General features: G+C 39.1%; 1 protein-coding gene across 3 annotated transcripts in view; it reads right to left on the reverse strand.

Moving 5' to 3' along the window:
- aspg (asparaginase homolog (S. cerevisiae)) overlaps positions 1 to 23,753 on the reverse strand; it is a 72,304-nt gene that overhangs the window by 1,594 nt on the left and 46,957 nt on the right. For 2 of the 3 annotated variants that reach the window (XM_076275212.1, XM_076275209.1), the window contains 5 exons: positions 23,184 to 23,347; positions 17,315 to 17,401; positions 16,904 to 17,003; positions 6,340 to 6,405; positions 5,852 to 5,869 (listed from right to left, as the gene is read on the reverse strand). In XM_076275212.1, coding sequence (XP_076131327.1) covers positions 5,852 to 5,869; positions 6,340 to 6,405; positions 16,904 to 17,003; positions 17,315 to 17,401; positions 23,184 to 23,347 — 435 coding nt within the window. The remainder of the gene's footprint in view (positions 1 to 5,851; positions 5,870 to 6,339; positions 6,406 to 16,903; positions 17,004 to 17,314; positions 17,402 to 23,183; positions 23,348 to 23,753) is intronic. The other variant, XM_076275211.1, reaches the window with a different exon arrangement.

The following is a 23,753-nucleotide window of genomic DNA, read 5'->3' on the forward strand; positions in this document are numbered from 1 at the left end:
TGTATAATTTAACATGGGTATTTGTAGCCTATGTGTTGTAACTATGCAACAAGGATGCTATTGGCAAAAGTAAAAAAGAAAATATATGGAGCACATAGTACAGAGATTAGCAGTTGAGCTAGGAAGTTAGTAATAATGTTTCATGGATCAATGACTGGGCTCAGAAATAACTGCTTTTTATCATGTTGAATAGTTCTCCGACAACAAAACAGCCTTGCTACCACCTCACTTGACATCACCAATTCTGTTGACTGTGTTGACTGGTTGATTTGACAGCAGGATTATGCAAAAACTACTGCCACAATTTTCATGAAAGGTGGAAAGGTGTAGTGTAAAGACCAGACAAATCATATACCAATTTTTCGTATTTTATATCTGTGGCTACTCCAATCCAGAATGCAACCCTGAGCTGAGCCGCACTCATTTTGAACCCGCAGGTCCAAAGTGTTTTTTGAGCAAGACCAAAGCGTACTGGAGCGGTTGCTGCTTTCACGTATACCCAATCGAACCGATCTTTGAGGGGAAACGCTCCACGTTCCGATTCAAAGAGCCATGTGTGAAAGCGCCCTAAGAGGCCAATCTTAGCGGTTTTAAGTCAGCCCGAATCAGTCTTTGCGCGATGGGAAATAATTTAAAGGAATCTAATTGCAATCCCTAATCGTGGCAAAATCATAGTCTGTGACTAATCTGTGACTGAATCTGTGAAAAACTCTATGAATTCTCTTTAGATGCGAGAGGGTCTGAGACTGCAAAGATTTGGAAAAGATTTTTGAAAGACTACAAAGTCTTTCGGTGTAAGGATGGCATAAGTCGTCATTTTTATCACTACTTGATACCTCAGCTAGCGTAGTTAGTTTGTTCACTAGTGGCAATGGTCATTAAACATTATGGAGAGAAACATTTCTATATAGCAGTGGTCTTGTCCTTCAACATATCATGAGTTGTGCATGAGGAGCAACATGTCAATGTCAGTGAAAGTTAACAAAGATCTGTCAGAAATGGCATGCATAGGCTATAAGCTGAGTAATAATGTACAAGCCAAAGCAACCTTTGTACATACAAACATGATCATGCATCAATTCATGCAGCCTTTATAGCGATTAATCGTCAGCCACCATTTATATGATAATAATCAAAAACAAATATCATTAATGTGACAGTTACCATTTTGTATGCGTTTAATTAGCATTTTTGCACGTTCCGAGAGAATGAATGGGGTTTCAGGAAATTCATGAGAGAATGAATGGGGTTTTGGGAAATCGCAAAAAGAATGCAGTGTTATTTTAGCAAGAAATTGTTATCTTCTATCAAATACATATTTACAGAGTTTAAGGCGAGACACTACAGGTGAATAGGGTAAAATTTTTAACAAGCAGATATCACTATGAAACTTACCCAGTTGATTACTTACATTAATATGAGAAAAAAATGTATTACAAGTTTTCTGTAATTTAATGTTTACATATGCAAATTCGGCATTATCTAATTAAATATGCGCTAATTTGCATACATTTTAAAACAAGAAACCTGAGCATTGGATACAGCCAGGTTCAAAATTATGTTTTCATTGTGTTCAGATAATAGATGTTTAAAAATTTACAGAGGGATTTATGAATATCTACTTTAGTTATCCTGTAAATCAGAATATAATGTCAATAGCCCTAAAAAATGAGTCATGTAAGTCAGGCTAGGAATAATATATCAACAAACCCCTCTGTAAATATCTTCGAAATATAGTTAGGCATAAGTCTAGAAAGTTTAGTGTACGTAAGTGCTTCTGAAGTGGAGTTTCCTTGCTCAGAGTGGGAGAGGAAACTCGTTTTGAGAAAACAGCCTTGAAAGACAGCCAATGAGATTCCGTTCTCAGCCTAGACTCGTCTTTGAACTTTCGCGATTGGTTGCTGATACAAAGGAAGTGTCCATATATGGATCACATAGCGTGATACAGGAAAACAGCTTTCCAATGGTACTACACACAATATGTTTTGGGTCACAGTCGCGGGAGTGCAAGGTTAGAATGCTAACTTTTGCTGAATTTAGGATAAATATACAGGTGCGAGTAGACACAAAATAATGAAATAAACACCTAAATGTGTAAATCGGACTTTTTTGTTGTAGTAGTGTGATAGAATACATGCTAAGGTAACAGACTAGCTCAAAATCTCGAAATTGACCAGTGCATGAAAAAACGATGTTTTCACCTGCCGTGTCTCGCCTTAAAGGAACACGCCACCCAAAAGCAGTAGTGATATATGTTCTTACCGTAACTTTCACGAGTTGAGTCGTACCTCTCCCGCGTCGGTAGGTGCACTCAAACGCTCTGTCGCGCGGCGCGAATGTGTTAGCATGTTGCTATGCTAGCGGGCTCTGCCGTGGCCGTAGAGAGAGGCACATAGCAGTATTCAAACACCTCCACGTTTTACCTACTTAAATACAGTTGCACGAGTAGTTGATGAAAAATGTTAGGGCACACAACATGAAACGTGACGATTTTCCAAGCGAATAAACATGAGAACTACAATGTGTGGCGCAATAGCACTTGGGAGTACTTCGACCTAGCGTGGTAATATTATTAACACCTAATTGTAGATCCTATCCACCACAGAGTTTAGAATCCATGCTGGATCGACCCTCAGCCTCTCTCTCCCCTCTGAGCGAGAGAGGCACACACACTAGAGATGCGCTGATGGGCTATTATTTCAACCATAACTGCATAGCAAAACTTATCATCCATCAGCCATCCATCAGCACCAAAGTTTGTTGACCAATTTTCAAAACGGCACCTGCCCACCATCCGCTGGTTGTTTTAATGTAGGCTATATTGGTGATGCAGCGCTGCTGACGTGAGGCTAGAAAGCCCTTGCTTGTTCTAGAAAAGACTGATCTAATGCAGCAAATATATTAAAAGGCAAAAGTCGTACATTGGCTAGGCCTATCCACAGAATATCAGCAGCAAACTCAGTCTCTGTCGCGCAAAACAGTCTCCAAATAAAACGCACATCGGCCTGTTGCCTATTCTGCCAGCTTGTGACAATATATCGTCCAAAATGCTTGATTGCATTGCATTCTCCACATTTTTAGCTACATTTTCATGTACCACATCAGCATTTTTGTTCAGTGAATCTTTTGTAAATTGCTTTACAATTACCGTCGGGCCTATAGGCTTGAGGCCTGGCTTGCCTCAGCTTCGGTCACGTCCTTTTACAATTTTATCATTGTAATAAAAAACGCAATTTGCCACATAATTTCAGCATGCTCCTGGCCTACTAATTAATGCCTATTGTACTTTATTTTTTGCAAAAAGAAAGAAATCCTTGATAAAATAACAAGTCATTCACATTATAGGCTACTTTACACACTGTTATGTCAGGTTGACTGACAAGCCTGTTCTGAAGACTCCCATTCATTTTGACTGCACGAGCGCGTCTTTTTCAGACAGACATCGCAATTCATTTTATAGCCTAGCAGGCCATCGGACAAATATGACGCCTCGATATTAAAGAAACTCCGACTCCATTCATTCTGAAAGTCCACCGCACAACAATGCAACGTGCATGTTCACATTTTTAGTAACAACCGCCAAACTTGCTTGCTTGCCTTACACATCTAAGTTTTCCGACTATTTTTCTTACCTTCTTTTTCCGCTGTGGATGTTAGTGAGTTTGTAGAAGTTTTAGCTCTTACGTTCTTAACATCTCGCACTGCCATTGCCCGATGTCATTTCTTAGTCATATCACTCTCTGTCTCTCTTTTAAATGCCTATTCCCTGAATGGTAGGCTACAATTATGTGTTTTATATATAGGCTAATATCTAAGCAAAATAACCCAGGCAGTCTCATCTAGGATATAACACAGGTTGAAGTTGGTTCTATTCAGGGAGGTGAACATCTGTAGAAGACTCAGAAATGACATCGGAAGACAAGGAGTGAATATGGCAAGAGGCAAGCCGAAGTCTGCTGACAAGGGCCCGACGGTAATTGTAAAGCAATTTACAAAAGATTCACTGAACAAAAATGCTGATGTGGTACATGAAAATGTAGCTAAAAATGTGGAGAATGCAATGCAATCAAGCATTTTGGACGATATATTGTCACAAGCTGGCAGAATAGGCAACAGGCCGATGTGCGTTTTATTTGGAGACTGTTTTGCGCGACAGAGACTGAGTTTGCTGCTGATATTCTGGGGATAGGCCTAGCCAATGTACGACTTTTGCCTTTTAATATATTTGCTGCATTAGATCAGTCTTTCTAGAACAGGCAAGGGCTTTCTAGCCTCATGTCAGTAGCGCTGCATCACCCATATAGCCTACATTAAAACAACCAGCGGATGGCGGGTGCAGTTTTGAAAATTGGTCAACAAACTTTAGTGCTGATGGATGGCTGATGGATGATAAGTTTTGCTATGCAGTTATGGTTGAAATAATAGCCCATCAGCGCATCTCTAGTGTGTGTGCCTCTCTCGCTCAGAGGGGAGGGAGAGGCTGAGGGTCGATCCAGCATGGATTCTAAACTCTGTGGTGGATAGGATCTACAATTAGGTGTTAATAATATTACCACGCTAGGTCGAAGTACTCCCAAGTGCTATTGCGCCACACATTGTAGTTCTCATGTTTATTCCCTTGGAAAATCGTCACGTTTCATGTTGTGTGCCCTAACATTTTTCATCAACTACTAGTGCAACTGTATTTAAGTAGGTAAAACGTGGAGGTGTTTGAATACTGCTATGTGCCTCTCTCTACGGCCACGGCAGAGCCCGCTAGCATAGCAACATGCTAACACATTTGCGCCGCGGAACAGAGCGTTTGAGTGCACCTACCGACGCGGGAGAGGTACGACTCAACTCGTGAAAGTTACGGTAAGAACATATATCACTACTGATTTTGGGTGGCGTGTTCCTTTAACTGATGGTTTTGAAAAACCCTAAGTATTTTTTATCAATTTTAAATCCGTAAATAAAAAAAAAAATATATATATATATAATTTTGTCAGATTTTTGTCAAATATCAGAAATCAAATTTCCTTCGGACATAAAGCTCTTAAAGCTCTAAAGCTTGGTTAAATACAGTTCAAAACAAAGTGGGTACCTTAATAGTGAAATTGAGTGCTTTATGGCCTTCAGCACTCAATTCAACCTGAACATGTCACATTTCAATTCCCAACCTAGATTCCCAATTAACTATCAATTTAAAGAGAAAAAAACAATTTGACTAATGACTAAAAGTTGACAAAACTGTCATGACTAGACTACAAAAGATGCTAAAAGATAAATATGGCTAAAGACTAAGACTAAATTAAATATGGCTGCCAAATTGAACACTAGAGGTCCCAATTTGAATGACGGGCAAAGTGCAGTCTCAAGTCTTAAGTGTCAGGACCTTAACCACAAACATTGTTTTGTCAGCTCAATGCTACCACATGCCACACGAAACCTACAGTTCATGCACAAGAATTCTGCTTGTTGATAGACTTTGCCCAACACTAAAATTAGGGACCTATGGTCTCAATTTTGCTAATGGGACTCATTATGAGACTACATTCTGAGCTGCATTCACAGATTCACTGCTTTGCAACACTTTGCCGAGGTCAGGGGGAAACAGAGAGTGGGGAGGTTTGGCTAAAGACACAGGTGTGGTCAACAAAGCATTTATTTTGTTCTGAGATGCTAGTGCTCTAGTGTAACATCTAGTGGCACAATTGATCTATTACAGCAGCTTTCAGTTCACTCCTGAAAACACAGTCTTACATAAAATAAATTTTAAAAGGCAGCGAACACTCCACCTACTCCAGCAAATACTCCACCTAGTCCATGCACACGCACGCACGCATACACACACACACAGACACACACTTACGATCTGCTGCAGGTTCATCTGTGCAAATATGACAAAAAAAATCATGACCTAAAAAATTGTATGAGAAAAATAAAGCTAAATGATGTTTATGATATAGTTTAACTTGGAACGTGTCAAATTTCACAAGAACCCAACAGAAGAGATAAGAGGAACAGAGATTCCTGGAAACATAGATATACTCCCATTAAAAGTAACTCGGCTTCACTAAAAATGAGGACAACCCTCAATGAACCTCCAAGAATAAATAAAGGTTGAATGAATGAATGAATGAATAGTAAGTTGTGTCTATCATGAGACCAATGGAATGCTCAGAGCAGACTATGAAGGCTGAAATCAGCCTTGCTGCTTTGGTCAGCAATTTATGTTAGACATGGTTCTGAATTTTGTTAAGTTATTGAGTTATTTTGTTACCTTAGCTTCTGTTGGTATCAAGTGCACTACAGAGCATACTAGAAAACAACACGGGTGTGCCATAAGGTGCAACTTACCTGAGTTCTGAATTTATCAGTCTGCTGAAAAAAAAATATCACCTCCTGATTTCCAACTGACAGAGCCTGACAAAAGGGGAAAGAGACAATTAAAAAAAAAAGGCAATTTCTGTCGTTCATTCAAATTACAGATACCTTTTGGAGGAAATTATTTGGTATTTCACTATTTTTTTGGTTCGTCATAAAACAGGTTCTACATATTCAAAAAGCATGCTACATGTGCAAAGAGTGGAACCTAATCTTCCAAGATGTTAGCGGCTAAACAGTGTGATAAATGGTTCAGGGGAAAAATAATGTTGAATCATATTTACATTCTGCACATAGCTCTGCATACCCATTACTCCCAGTGCAATATCTCACAAACTCCACTCAACACAAGGCAAACCGTATATCACAATTAACAGCAGACCTTACCGAATGCGGGGATATAATGCATGCCTCTGTACCAGTGGCGGCTGGTGGTATTTTTTTCTAGTGAAATTATGACCCCCCCCACGGAAATGAACATTGTGCCTAACACATCTGCCAAAGTTGGTGAGGTTGAATGTATGACACACATAATGACATTGAACTGTCTGCAATAGCATTTAAGCTATGTTGTTTGATCAGTCAGAGAGCTCAGAGTAATGTGTTGAGAAATCAACACCTGTTTACCACCATCTCGAAGTACAGGCCACAAATGGGGTGTAGTAGGCCTAGGCCTAAGCCTGGACAAGACGGTAAACAAGGTTTATGTATTATTATTATTATTATTATAAGTTTGCATATTTTTGTTAGACATATTGCTTGCAGAGACTAGGCTTTCTATGGTCATGCCCCCAAAAAAGAGCATCTCCACTTTAGCACTTATTAGTGACTAGGTAAGTTTTTGCAGTGTATTAATGCCAAGTTGTTGATGTCCACAACATCTTGAAACAACCTTCCAATATTCTAAGCTACTAATTATGCCCCATAAGCAATGTCAAATTCAGTAGCCTATTAAGAGACACATTCTTGCCTCTGGGATATATTAAGAAATTATACCATGACTGCTGCTCTGGCATATGTTTGAACAACCAGTTTGTTTCTGTCACTGCCTTCCTTCTCTACAAAAGTAAAGATCCACTTGGCATTTGCCTCCTGATACATTGAAGAATCCTAGATTTTTTTCTAAATCAATCAGTGTCTATTTCGTTTTTAAATGGTAGTTGAAATTTAGCTTCAAGCAGATTGTTCTGAATTGTCTTTGACAAAGTTGAGGTTTTAAAATGGGAAGCCAAGACGTTAGGCCTATAACACATCCATAACATAGGCTAATGTTATCATAACACATCAATGAACTTACAGGATGGCTACGTTGAGAAACTGCACTTTCTAATGCATAGCCTACTGTAGCCTACAGTTTATCAAGTTTATCCTTACCGTACCGATGTACCTTACAAAATGAATGTAAAACAAACTATGCGAATGAATTACACAATTTATAATGAAACTCTAGTAAGGTCACTGAAGGCAACTGAAAAGTGATGGCAAGCTAATGGAGACAGTGAATGGCCAGAGTGTTGCGTCAATCATATTCAACGGCAGGAAGTGTGAAATTCTGCCCAATCGGTCACTGCTTCACGGGTGGGACTTATCTGCCATAAGGATCAATTGAAACGGAAAAAATCCACGAGCCGCCTGGAGTTTCACTCAATTTACATTGAAGTCAATGGGGAAAGATATCGATGGTAGTGAAGCAAAACGAAAAGTTGGTGAAGCAGTCTGATTCACTGTAATTCTCTGTTTCACCGCGGGTGCGATGGCGCTGTTGTCACTCACAGAACTGATTTCAGGAAAACAGCTCGTGTTAGTGACTGTATTTCTGTTTCAAAGGAGTAAAATTGTGATAATTGTGAGATTTTTTTTGTGTTTTGTTTTTTACTTTTTTTTGGTGAAGCACTGCTTCACCTGTAGTCTTATAGAAGCCTCTTCTAAGCCATTCCCTAGTAATTTTGTCAGGTAATTATGACATTTGACCAATACTTGAGATTGGACTGAACTATTGGACACACTATTGGACTGAAATGGTATACAAATAGGATTCAAACACTGTTCAAGTGAATTTATTGTGTGTAATCAGTCACTTATGTAATCCTCTTAATTTATACTTTGTTAAATTTAACATTGCCACCATTTAAGTGAGATGTCCATGTTAACAAATAACTTGCAATGGACTTTACACCTAGGGAGAAGGAGGTGTAAAATTTAAATCATAACTTACTGTTACGTTGAAACTATTTGCGTGGTGCAACACATTAAATTTTAGTAGTTCGACTTACATTGGAACTAAGCTAAGATGGAACTTTCGTTTAACAGGTGCAACCGGCTGCTGGTCTGATCTCACACACAGCTTCATAAAGCAGCTACAGGAAGTCCATCTTCATAACTGTTCCTGCACATAACTGCACAACTGCTAGGTTTGACTGTAGATTAACCCTCTAGGCGCCACGGTCGAGTTTACTCGACAAGATGCGGTACTGAATAAAACGGCCGATTTAGTCAAATAGGGTGTCATATTTCGTTCGATATTTCGTCCACTAGATGGCAGACATGTCATACGTCATCCCCGAGTCCAAAAAAGGTCATGCTTTAAACAAAACTTTCTAGGTACAGCGCATTGAATCAGTGCGTGCAATACCGGAGCTTGTGTGCGTGTGAGCCACTTTATCAGAGCGATATTGTCAACGTCAGCGAGTATTTGCATTAGATTATCGTCTAATGGCATCAAAAAAGTTTACCCGAAATGAAGTGTTGGGTCTTCTATTCGCGGACCCTGTTTCTGAAGGGGAATATCTGCCTTCAGAAAATGACGGTGATTTGTTTAGTGAGGCTTCAGATGCGTCCCTGCCTTGCAATGATGCAGCTGGACAAAGTGAGAGTTTAGCTTACACCAAGCACAAACGTTGATCATTCATCGTTCATCAGGAAGTTAGCAGGGTGTTAGTGGTGTGGCGAACGAGGCTGGAGGTAATGTCCATGTAGCGATAGCCTCTGTCTTCTGACCGTGTGTTTCTCCGCAATCGCGGCGACAGTAACGTGGTGGAGCCTTTGTCTAATGCCACTGGGTATGTTAGACGAGGTCGAAGTGCTCATAGGATAGTTTCAAAATCGAACGTTTCGAAAAAAACCCTCTGGCGCCTAAAGGGTTAAAACTCGTAATTCTGATTCTTGAAAAACAACAGACCTCAGTTGTTAGGTTAGATAACCACACCTCCTCAACCATCACCCTGAACGTTCCACAGGGATGTGTGCTAAGCCCTCTCCTCTACTCCCTCTTCACCTACGACTGCACACCTGTACATGGCTCTAACATCAATGTCAAGTTTGCAGATGACACTACGGTGATTGGTCTCATCAGCAACTACGATTAGACGGCCTACAGGGAGGAGGTCCAGCACCTAACATCATGGTGCACTGATAACAACCTGGAACCAAGAAGACCAAAGAGCTCATTGTGGACTTCAGGAAGTCTAAAGCTGGCACACACACACCCATTCTCATCAACGGGACTGAGGTGGAGCGTGTCACCAGCTTCAAGTTTCTGGGTGTCCACATCTCTGAGGACCTCTCTTGGACCCTCAACACCTCTACCCTGATCAAAAAGGCTCACCAGCATCTCTTCTTTCTGAGTAGACTAAAGAAGGTCCATCTGTCTCCTCAGATCCTGGTGAACTTCTATCGCTGCACCATTGAGAGCATCTTCAATGCGTCAACCATGTGTCACAGTTTGGTATGGCAACTGTTCAGCTCATGACCGGAAAGCACTGCAGAGGGTGGTAAACACTGGCCAACGCATCAACGGTTCCTCACTCCCCTTGATCGATGCCATCCAGGGCAAGCGATGCTTGCGTAAGGTGTGCAGCATCATCAAAGACTGTTCTCACCCCAACCACAGACTGTTCACCCCACTCCCCTCCGGGAGGTGTTACAGGTCTCTCCGCACCCGAACCAGCAGGTTCAGAGGAAGCTTCTTTCCTGCGGCTGTCACCCTACTAAACTCTAGCTCTGCATCCCAGTGACATCCAACGAACTAAGCCCACATCACCCCATGCCCCGCCCCCGCCTGATGCCTCCTTGCCTGTGCCTGTTGAGGTGTCCACAACCATGGCAGCCTTGACAGGGACAACAATGAGGCAGAGATCCCCCCTCCCACACACACACAACTGCACTACCCTATCCCATCCATAGTGTCTATTTATTTACAAATGAACATACTGTAATTACACTTATACATAGCCATATTCTACTGGTCTTCATCCTGCACATACACTTATTATGACCGCCGCTAGCGAAGCTAGCGATGCGGTCATATAGGGATTGTCAAAGTTTTATTTTTTTTTTTTTTCTTCCCGTCATCTACTTCCTGAATTTTTGGTCAACGATACCCGGGACACCGAACCACCGGGGCACATGAAATTTGGTGGGTATGTAGCCCCACTACACTTTTACGGAAAAAATTTGTTTCGTCCCCGGGGTCCACTCCCCCCCCGTGCTGGGCCCCCCGAACCGCAAAAAAAGCAGTTTTTCCTAAATAACTACCTGAACCGTGGCACCGAGGATGAAGAATCTTTTATGGTATGTTGGTCTCAAGGGCCCACATCAATCTGGCCCATAATCACTCATTTGTGATTTGCACCCCCCCCGGTAAAAAATGAAAATGCAATATTATTCTGCTTTAATTGCCCCTATCTTCAGTTAAGATGTTCAGAACTGCACCAAATTTTATGTGCATGATTGACCTGGCAAATTTGATGTGTATGATTGACCTGGCACCCCCCTGGCATGGGGGTATGCCAAGTTTCGTAGAATTTCATCCATGGGGGGGTCTTAAAAAAATTAGATTATGTGTACATTTAGTGACTGTACACTCATTGGCCTGTAGATGGCGGTGCACACATATACACATGCACACACACACAGGCACCCACATACTATCGGTATTAGAACGGCCGATACATAATTACAAATTCAGTAGGATTAAAAGAAAGCCAAAATAAATATTCATCATCATCATCATGGCTGCATTTCCAGTATTGCCGATAAGTAGTCATTTGTCCACTAGATGGCACATCGTTGCAGTGAGACGTAATTTTGTTGGAAGTTAAACGTGGGTTGGAATAACAATGGACGCTTCCTACAAGGACTATAGTTTACCGCAGAGAACGTCTAATAAGGATAGGATGATGTTCACATGAAATGTAATTCCCATTTATTCTTGAAGCCGAAATAAATCTGAGGATGTTTATCGGACATGCTTGGTTTTTACTGCAGGTACGTTAATCTTATAATATCAATAAGGACCTAGGTAATGTTACCTTTAGCGTTGGTTGAGTGATGGAGGCCAATTTAATTGATTGCATTTGTAGAAAACTATAAATGCGGTTATACCAAGCAAATTCATAGCAGCACTGTAATTGTATCTTTCGACTGTCATTTGTTGCACGTGCTACAAAAATCATTCTGTGCAATGGAAGATTTACCAACGTTACACCGGTCTGATACAGTTTTGCCTATATGCGTGAGACTGAGACGCCTGTTTATTTTGTTTTAAGTGCGTGCAGGGTGTGAGAGGGGAATCGATGTGCTTTGATTCCAGCTTGGTAGTTGTAGTCTGTGAAATTAAAAAGCACGTGTGTGTGAAGTATCCAAACAATGACACCTTCATTTCATTATGGCTGCTTTAGCAACACACCTTAAGCTACTGTGTAGTGGGTCCCATTTAGAAGTGGCTACTTCATTCGCGCTTTCCTTGACTCATGGAGCTGCGTGAATTTTATTACAACTTTTCGCCACGATATGGCAATTTAAGTCCGCTTGATACTGTAAGGCGTAAGCCATTGGTTTCCAAAGGAGATTTTATTTGTGTCGCCAGCATAGCCTATTGACAATTTATGTTGTAAATAGGCCTACCTTATAAGCCTACCTGTAGCTTAGGGAAGCTAACAGCTTTCTATTAGGATCTAGTTAGTTAGTTACAGTTTTGTCATAACTCCCTGATGCATTTTTGCATTTAGAATAGCCAGAGCGTGAACAATATCGGGTGCCTATGGACTAGGCTTGGTGAACCCAGCCTGATCTGCCCGCTATTTATTTTTTGATTTCTTAAAAGATTTAGCTTGGTCTGGTGAAAGCCAGACTAGCCATGGACCTCAGTTACACAATGCAAGGGAACATGAATCAGCCTATATTTGCACGAACAATAACGGACAACAGCTCTTCAACTTTCAAATGTGTATGAACAGTCTAGCGACGCATTTCATCAAGGCCCCACTAGATGTAAAACAGCATTTCGTTTCAGACTACTGTTACTTAATTTGTGCATTAACAATAACGTTTCAGACTACTGTTACTTAATTTGTGCATTGACTATAAAGTATTACATGAACTAAAGATGACTAAAATCTTATGTAGAAGAAGAAACATTCACAAAAAAATCCATCCATCCAAAAATGACCTTTGTTTTTGATAGCTGTTGAAAACGGCATGGAACTGACAGAGATGTTTTTGTAAATAAATAAATAAATAAATAAATAAATAAAGCCGCACACACACACTCAGGCATGCCAAACAAGCATACACAAAAGTTTCAAGAGTGGGGGATGGAGTAAAATATGGAGACAAATTGAAGTGTGATTTATTTTCGCGGAACGGATGTACAGGACTGAGTCATATTTTGTACCGCTATGCGGTACATCTAGTTCTTAATACTATTATAATGTTACTGTTTCTGCACTACAATGGTACTGTTACCACACTGCACATAGCTGTACATACTGTACATATCTGTTTATATGGTTCATACTAAATATCCATATTTATTCAGTTTTTCTGTAATATATTCTGTTAATACACTGCATATATATATATTGTTCTTATAATGGTACTGCCACTACATTGCACATATCTGTACATGTTGTTCATACATTGTTCATATTACATAGCCATATTGATTCTGCTCTTATAAGGTTACTGCTAATACACTGCAATTACTTAATTTATACTACTCTAAGCCACCTTCTGAAAACAACTGCATACTACTGTATACACTGCACTATATATTTTGTCCTGTCTATGCACCACCTACTTTGTATATCACATTGCACTTTTCTGCTTTTTTGCACTTCTGGTTAGACACAAACTGCATTTCGTTGTTTCTGTACTTGTACTCTGCACAATGACAATAAAGTTGAATCTAATCTAATCTAAAAGTGTGGGCACGGTAGAGGGAGTAACCATCACATTGGTAACTTTTCCGATGTCTGCCAACTGTCTTGGAACAATAGAAAGCATTTAGCAAGCCAATAAGTGATCCACTAGTATGTTAGCTAAGGTTGCATTCACAACGGTCCCTACGCTGAATTCCCTAATCCCTACCCACTGCACAGGGTGTACAATTCCCATAATTGGAATGCCCTGCTAGTTTTAGGGTTGCAATAGACAGGGTTCCCACCCATTTTCACTGACAAAAGACCTTGAATGACATTTCCATGCTTTTTCACAGCCTATAACGAAATTGCTTACTGTAAGCCACAGGTTGGGGCTAATTATGACATGTTACTTAAAGGGACACTTCACCCATTTGCATTAAGCTTTATATCGTTAGAAACCCAGTCATGTTTTTGAATGGTCGTTCCCTCATTTTTGAGAAATATGGTTTTCAGTGTTGCAGTTCCTGCTTTCAATGATGTAAAAATCGTCATTTTGCGTCACTGAAAGCAGGAAGTCCCATATCTTTGTCGAGGGGGTGAGACTACAAACACTCCTTCCTCATTTTCCCAGGGGGTGGGACCCATTCACGCTATAGACCGATCAGTGGGTGGGTATTCACTTGCAGAAACTAAAAGATATGGCCGCCATCTTTTTTTTAAACTAAGCTAACAGGCTAGGCTCTCGCTTTGTGGAGAAAGCTGAAAAGTAACAACAATGGCGGATGGTAATTTTGAAACTAATATGGCAAAGTGGATTCCAAGTAAAAAAATGAGGAAATATCCAACATTTAAGGACACCGATTTTCTTTGTGAATGAATAATGTATCATCAATAAATAAATGTTCTTCCTTAAAATACAGGGGTCATAAGTATTGGCACCCCTACAGTATGTTAAATTCCCATAGAGGCAGGCAGATTTTTATTTCAGTTATTTCATGGATCCAGGATACTGTGAATACTGATGAAGTTTCCTTGGCCTTTGGAATTAAAATAGGCCCACATGATCACATACCCTTCACCATACCTAGAGATTGGCATGGTTTTATTTCAGTTAGCCTAATAGCTGGTTTGATGCTCACTGAGCTCAATGCAAATCAAACCAGCTAAAAAAGCCAAAAATTCTAGTAATTTAAGGTAATTTATTTTGCAGATCATATAGAGAAAATTTGGAATCACTCAATCTTGAGGAAAGAATATGGAATCACAAACCTAAAACATCATAATTAGTATGTTTTTGCACCTTCTCAGCTTGATTTCTCTGAGGCAGACTTCAATAATGTAGATATTCTCTTTGTAAAATGGCAGTTGACAGATCAGCTTTGCAGGATGGAGCCTTGTCATGCACCATTTTTTTCAGATTCCACCATAAATTTTCAATGGGATTGAGATCAAGACTGTTGATCTGGCCATGCCATTGACTTGATATGTCTGTCCTAAAGAATAGTTTTAACATTCTTTGCTCTATGGCAAGATAAGGCATCATCCTGGAAAATTACTTCCTTATCACCAAAACGTCTTTCTATTAACATTGTGTGAGAGAGCGCACATCGCCTCTGATGGAACATCCAGTTGAGAGTGGTATTTTCCCCAAATGTCCTAGCGAGCTCATTTGTTTGTTTGACTAACTTGCCTGGTTGTTTTGCTACTTTGTTTCGAACATTGATGAAGCATTATTACCCACAATGATCTCATGCAGGATGTCTACGTTTATTTTTTCATAGCTTGATTGTAATGAAGGATCCGATTAGTCACTTAACTTGTATAGCATGGAGGTTTTATGTTTTTTTTATTTAATGTATATATATATTTTTTTTTATTGATAAATTGTAAGATACCCAATATCCAATATCTTTCAACCCTAAGGTTGGGAAACGGTGCTGTAGAAGTAATGACTATCTCCCCCTGGTCCTTTACCTGACATGCAACCCCATATCATCAGTGACTGTGGAAACTTTCTTGTTTTCTTCAGGCAGTCATCTTTGTCATTGGAGTGGCACCAAACAAAAGTTCCAGCATCATCTCCTTGCCCAATGCAGATATGTGATTAATATATGAATATCACTCTCATCCAATTTTCAACTTCTCTTCTCTTTAGTCCACTGAATGTAAATAAAAAATATAAAGATGACGTTTGACAAAGTTGAAACCTGATTGATGAAGAATACTGTCCTACATTAGTGAAGTCTATGCCTCAGAGAATTTAATCAGTAATAAAAGCCAGAAGAGGTGCAACAATGTACTAATTATGTTGTTTTAGGTTTGTGATTCTATATTTTTTTCCTCTACATAATCTATAAATCTCTAAAAAAATCTCTAAAAAAATAAATTGCCAACAATTACTAAAAAAATTTTTGGATCATTTTTACAAAGCCAGTTTTTTCTAAAAAAAAACAAAAAACAGCTAAATGAACATCCTCCAAGTGTGAGTCTGGTTGCCATCTAACTATCGTTTAGTCCCTAGGCTAACTTTGTATGCTATAAGTAAACGAACAAACAAAATTCCTCCTCATATGTGGTGGTCAATTTGTGATACGTGCTTCTTTGAGGTAACTGGCATATACATCCGTATTTTGGGGTTACATAGCACATATAGTGATTGTATAAGTATAATAATTACAGGCTACTGGATGTTTTGTGTCTGGGCTGAAGAATCAGTAGAGAAAACCTACAAAAGAACAATACTTGACAGTCAGAAACATTTCATTCTAATATTTGAGGGACTGGCTCTTCGTCAGTATCTGATTCCTTCTCCAATTCTGGCTCAATCATGCACGACTCCATGTGTATTGCTACAGTAGGCTAAACTGCCATTAGAGCATAACTTACTACACTAGATCTTAAATTGAGTAGTCGTTGGCTGCATGAATTAATTATTCATGTGGATGTCCGGAAAACCATGAGGGGCCTCTAAATCTGCCAAAACTATCCGTTTTATTCTCCAGCGTAATTATAGGGTTGTAACTGGGCTTGTGAAATAACATCTGCACATTTTTTGGACTGACCAAAGTTGCATACCTTCAGATATAAGCACCGAAAATGCGCCAGGACATATTTTGACCAACACACCCACATATGGGTGCAAGTATATTAGTATATTTGCTATTTAAATAACGTACACACAGTAAAATAGGGCGACAAGTCTTTTCTGCTTTTTACTGTCATAATTCCCAAAGTTATAAATACATACGTACTGGATTGGTATGTGTGCCTTTTGGATACTAGACACTTGTAGCTATGTAAGTTAAGTTTTTTGTTGTGCATTTGTATTTGATTGTTTTTTTTTTCGGTCCTTCAGAATAAAAATCAAAGTACCAAATTATTTCAAATAAGCTTACCACATCAAATGCTGTCTGTCCATCATAGCTAGGGATGCTTAGATCCACCCCAGCCAAGGCCCAGATCTCTAGACCTTCAATATCCGAGCTTGCTGCAAGACTGAGGTGAAAAATACAAACATACAGATTAGCATCAGCACAGACAAGATCAGTCCACCCTGTCCAAAACAAGTTTTGTATGTTTTGAACAGTAAAATGCTTACAGTATGTGTCTTGTAATTCTCTGAATTGGCATATTAGCTAATGGGTATGATTTATCCTAAATATACAATGAAGTGTTTTGTGAGAAATAAGGCTATCTTATCTTGTTATTTGCTATGGTATGTCTGAAAAGACTGGAGTTTGAGGTGTATGAATGTGTATGAGTGTGTGTGTGTGTGTGTGTAAGTAATGTTTGTATGCTTTCAAAACCTGCACATCTCTGTTCCTGCATCCTCAAGCTCACTCTGGGAGAGATGGGCACCAGTTTTCCTCAAAAGTTTTACAACATCTTTATGTCTGATGAAAAGAGAACAGCAGGGAAGAGAGAGAAGAGAATAGACGATAAATGAATGAAAAAGTAGAGGGAGTATTTTAAATATTGTAATTAAGGTTCAAATACTGTAAAAGCAAATTATTAAATAATTCAAGTTCAAAAGTAGCTAGAGATATTTGAATTAACTTAACTACAAGCCTATACTTCAAACTGACGCTCATTTGACGTTGATCTGGAACATATTTGATGGGGTCGTCATTGACAAATTATGGGTAACACTACACTAAAGTGTGTAATAATGGAGCAGTGGAAAAATGAAAAGTAAAGTTAGTGTCTCAAGTGAAGAAGATCACAGTAAACCAGTGAAGAACAGGACTCATTGGAAGTAGTCCGATGACTACCTGTCAGACTTGTGAATAAATGTTTGGGCCACAGAATATTTTGAGAATTGAAATTGAGCCTCAGCATGAGAAATATATGATGAGTTGACGCTCATATTCAAACTTGCAGCGGTCTCTTAATTTTGAATATGACCGTCAACTCATTTGAATGTCACTCAGCGACGGTAGAATGACATCAGACAAATATGCAGTTGTCTCTTATTTTTTTTCCAGAGCTGTATATATGAAGAGTTCAGATGCAAAACCAGTGCTCGAATTAAAAACAACAAAGTCAAAAATCTGAGGGGGTCTCTTATCTGAAGGTGTCTGGCATTGTAATTTAATCTTAAACAACGCTCATTATCCATCCCTGTGCGATCTCTTACCATTAAAGACGTTAAATTAAAATATAGGCTACTACTGGAGACCTACCCTACGCTCTTGAACGCAGTATGACTGCACTTCACCACCACACCACTAGACTACAGTGATGGCCAAAAGTATTGGCACCCATGCTAAAGTTGACTGAAAAGAGGAATATAAAATCATCTTTTGGAAATTGATCTTAATGCCTTAAAGTGTATATGTCAGGTTAAAAAAAAAATTGACAAATGAAGGGACATGAAGCATGATAGTAGTGAGTAGTGATTTTTCTTGAAAAATCAACTTTAAATACAATAGAACAATATTTACAGTTATTTTTATAACTGAATTTATGAACATTCCAGACACAGTGATGACCTCATAAGAGGGAGTCCAGCAAAGTTGAGCATAGGGGAGAATGGGTTTTAACCAGACCTCTCAAGTCTCATGCATTGAGCGTGAGACACACGCATTTCAATGACTTCACACGCTCGCACGCCACACATGGCATTTCTCACTCCGAGAAATTATTAACTTGCACAGAAATTTCTAAGGTCTATATTTTACAAACGTGTCATACAACGTTGCTGTCTGTGCGCTCATTCAGCTCAGAGAGCTGCTGTTCAATTACTAACCTATCGGCTAATCAGAAAATAGGATTTCTCAACCAATCAGGAAATAGTTTTGTTTTGATGTGGGTCCGCAACGTGGAGACCGATGGTCCGCGGAGTCGTGGAGTGAAATTAGGCCCGGTGCTTCGTCTGATAATTTGCTGCGCAGTTGATCAAGATACCGCGGACCGACAAAAAAAGAAAACAAACGTTTCTGCTATCGATGTCATTAAACATGGAGCCATAGCCTACAATAAAGTGGTGGTATGAGCGTTCATTCAATGCAAACTGAAACTAATCGATAACGTTGGTATCAAAGCTCCGCTTCAACCTGTTGCATGCTATTTAATTGTTTAACGACACTTAATAGAACAACGTTGATTTTTGGAACTTCCATAGAAACAGAGCAGAGACTGTATAATACACTGTATAGCACTGAGTATTGTATAGTCAAATTTGAATATAAAGTGGCCAAAAGCTATTGTAGCCTTCTTTCTATCTGTTAAAGATCAACAGATCAGTGATTTACGCCTATCTGCTCGCCAAAAAAGCTGGTATTGTGTTTCCTGAATCCTTACATTCAGGCATTCAAATTAAACTTCATTAAAAAACATGTATTTTTTTCTCCATTTCCTACCAATGTATGATGCTTGCATGAGGGAAACATCCCAAAACAATAGCACCCATATAATTGTTGCTGTTTTGAGAAGTATTCTTCTTATGCAAGCATCATGCAACCATGCAAAAGCAATGAAACTAATTTTATCTTACATTAGTAAAGCAGTCCTCTGATGTGCATGTCACAAAACATTTAAGTGAAAGTGCATTTATAACAATATAGGCATAATAATGATTGTGATAATGATAATGACAATTTGATTTGGAGGGAGTGGGGTTGGGTACGTGTAGATGAGCCCTATGACCCCAAAGTCTGCCATGACTGGGCCTCAGGTCAAAGAAGTTTGAGAAAGGCTGGTCAACATAACCTGCATCAGATTGAGGTTTGCAGTGATGCGTTATTATTATTTATTATTATTTACTATAGGGTTCTAGAATAAATAAAACAGTGTGTTTGAAATAATGGAATTTGTGCTCTCTCATGAAGCTGGGTTGATGGGACATGGGGAGGGTGGGTCTGTTGATCGGGGGAGGGGGCGTGGCGCCACGAGCCACAAGCAGACATAGGACTTTCATGTACTTCGACTTTCATGTACCCCCCCCCCCCGAGAAACAAAGTCTCACTCCTTGCAAACTTCAAAACTTGAGAGTCTGGTTTTAACTGCATTTTCTTTTACACTTATAAGGCCAAAAATGTTCTCTATGACATATTAGTGGTTCATAAGCATAAGCCTGACTGGCAGGGACAAAGTAAAGACGGATAGGCTACAAAATTTAGGTAAATCATGGCCATCAAATCATCAGTGAGAAATTGATTAGGGATGTGAGTAGGATCGGATCACTATTAGTATGTATCATGGCTTCAAAATGGCAGTTGTGTCATTTGCCATCACATAGGCTTTCATATACAACAAGTTAAGTAGAATCAGTAAGCAAATTAATAGTCTGTCAATAGCTAACATTAGTTGATAAGCAGATATATAAAGAGCAAATGTGTGGTAGCACATATACACTGATGGTTTTATAGTCAGGTCTCTAAAGAAAAGCATATATGCCCATGGTTGGCTGAACACAGACTAATGAGTTGCTTACTGATTCTACTTAGTTTAGGCTATATAATGGCCTATATGTGATGGCAAGTGACACAACTGGCAAGCATTGCTACTTACCCATATCACATTTTAATATCAATAATGGTTGCCAGTAAAGAAAAAAGGTATCGGGATATTTTTATGTCAGGCAGGTAGTAGACTCTAGCATGACATACTGGAATGAAGTCATGTTTTTGGCCTCATCAGTGTAAAAAAACCTACTGTGTGATCCCTTATCCCATGTGTTTTAATTGACCAACTTTGCTGGACTCCCTCTTATGAGGTCATCATTGTGTCTGGAATGTTTCCTGGAATGTTCATAAATTCAGTTATAAAAATAGCTGTAAATATTGTTCTATTGTATTTAAAGTTGATTTTTCAAGAAAAATCACTACTCACTACTATCTTGCTTCATGTCCCTTCATTTGTCAAAAATGTTTTTTAACCTGACATACGCACTTTAAGTGAAAAATTAGGAAATATCTAACCTTTAAGGACACCAATTTTCTTAGTGAATGAATAATGTATCATAAATAAATAAATGTTCTTCCTTAAAATACAGGGGTCATAAGTATTCCCACCCCTATGTTAAATTCCCATAGAGACAGGCAGATTTTTATTTTTAAAGGCCAGTTATTTAGCCTATTTAGCCTATTAGCTGGTTTGATTTGCATTGAGCTCAATACAAATCAAACCAGCTAATAGGCTAACTGAAATAACATCATGCCAATCTCTAGGTATGGTGAAGGGTATGTGATGATGTGGGGCTATTTTAATTCCAAAGGCCAAGGTAACTTTATCAGGATGCACAGTATTCTGGATCCATGAAATACCTGGCCTTTAAAAATAAAAATCTGCCTGTCTCTATGGGAATTTAACATAGGGGTGGGAATACTTATGACCCCTGTATTTTAAGGAAGAACATTTATTTATTTATGATACATTATTCATTCACTAAGAAAATTGGTGTCCTTAAAGGTTAGATATTTCCTCATTTTTCACTTCAGGCATTAAGATCAATTTCCAAAAGATGATTTTATATTCCTCTTTTCAGTCAACTTTAGCATGGGTGCCAATACTTTTGGCCATCACTGTATATGTGCAAACCGCATACGATCGATATTGACAGCACTCGCAAGTCCGAAGAACTCACCCTGCTTTGATGTGAATGTTTTGTGTATTTACATAGGCGTTCATTGGGCTAGCCTACATGGGTTGATATGTGCTGAAAAAGTCCTGTTTGCTATAAAACTTGCGCTTCGCCTCTTCTATGTTTATTGACAAATATGTTTATTGACACATTATGGCCCATAATACAGCCTACTTCAATGATTGTGTGAATTGATCTGTAGCTATCCTCTGCCATTTAGAGCTCCGGAAAGTTCCCAGATATTTTGAAACATCTGTTAGCAATCTCTGATGCCAGAATATTCAATGGCTACCCGACAACATCTCAGTGCAAATTCCAAAATTGTTCGTTTATTTATTTCCACACACGAGACGACTGAACACCCAGGTGTGTACAGTAATGTGTACATTATCCTATAATACTAGAACATAGTTTGGCTGCAATGGCTTTATTAATTTCTGCCAGTTAGTGCATTTTCCCTGTGTATAAGTTAAAGACTACATGCATTATTATGTTTGACACTGAGGATAGCCTATCTGAGACAGTGGTCTGGTTCACATGAGTTACGTTGTGAAATTGAGAATGACACTCCGACTAAATCGTTTAGTCTATTTCTTTGTATTGTGAAATTGAAATGAAATATGGACTATTGCAATCAATCATATGTTGAAATTAATTAAAAGGAATCGATTTCTATGAAAAATCTGTCTGTTGTGTGTGTGTGTGTCAAGTTATAGGGCCTACCATGCACATACTGCGCAAAAGCGCCACTCGCGCCTAGGCTATTTGTATCGCCTTTAGGCTATGCACAGGATGTGCCAACTTTTTATGACCCCCTTAAAGACAAAAAGATAATTCGAGCCCTGTGCAAAACCCTCTAAATCCATCTGACCACTTTTCTTTTGAAATGAGCCTTTTTTTTTTAATCAGGCTCCTGTAGGTTTTTGCCTGCAAATCGATATTTCAGATCAGGAAGAGAGTGGTATTTAGCAAGTTTTGATTAATGTGTACTATGTGTGGAGAGCAGAGCATTCACTCACCATCGTTATCTCGTTTAGGGTTTAGAGGCTTTTGCATCTGAACTTCATATATTATATTGCATTAAGATTTCTGACATTTCTGAGTAAATGTGTTGGCTATCCAAAACGTTTCTTTCCAGATCGAGATGGTACTCGAAAACTTTCTTCAAGGTTGGCAGGCCTGCTATGGCACAAAAAAATTCAACAGGGGCCTTCACTGGGTCATTAAGCATAAAGCAAATCATAAAACTGCATGCTCCTTAACAATCTCAAGACAAAGGCACTCATGCAAACCACACAGACATCCATAGACACAGAGCCCCTAATTGTTATGAATAATGGAAAGTCCCAATGAGCTTTTGCAGACAACTTCATTTTTATTTCAGCTGAGCGCCTTCCTTCTCTGACACATACTGTAGTGTTTTATGATTGAGTGTATGTACCCATGTAACCAAGAAAGATTATTTCAGCCACAAAGGATGGTTCTTCTTACACATGAACCTTCACTACAAATGATCCCCTACATAAGCTCAAATCAAACACACACAAGCACACACACAAAGCCATACACAGACAAACACACACCAATATCACCTGAATCGCATAGCATTGCGTAATGGCGTATCACCATAACGATCCTTGGCATAGACTGTAGCACCATGACCAAGAAGATACTGCACTACTTTGAGATGACCCTCACAAGAAGCAATGTGTAAAGGTGTGCGGCCATCATAGTCCTCCATGCTAAGGCTGCTGCCCTGAAACACATAGACCAAATATTAACTTCAAGTATCAACTAGAGTTTATAAAGTCTAACTACTGCCAGGAGTTTAAAAAAAACAAAACCTTACAGCTATAATCTCAGCCATATGTACACAGAATGGTAACAATAACATTATCTCTATTTTCTCTATTCTGCTGTCCAAGCAATAGTGAGGGATACTTTGTCCAGCAGTGGCCAGTATTTCTGTATTATAGTTGCTGTATTATATAACGGCATTATGGCATGCCATTGGATGAATTATGCAATACTATCAATTGCCAGAATGTTTGTCTGTCAGAGAAAATGTGATACCAGTAGTGTAATAGGTACTGTAGAATTAGATGCATCTCACTTGTACTTGAACTGAGTGCAACCATATAATACACAAAAGGTTCATTCAA

Source organism: Alosa pseudoharengus, unplaced genomic scaffold (assembly GCF_046254945.1).
Source record: "Alosa pseudoharengus isolate Yale_2024_CS ecotype anadromous, Long Island Sound unplaced genomic scaffold, YU_APseudo_1.1 YU_APseudo_1.1_scf_8, whole genome shotgun sequence".
Taxonomy (NCBI): Eukaryota; Metazoa; Chordata; class Actinopteri; order Clupeiformes; family Clupeidae; genus Alosa; species Alosa pseudoharengus.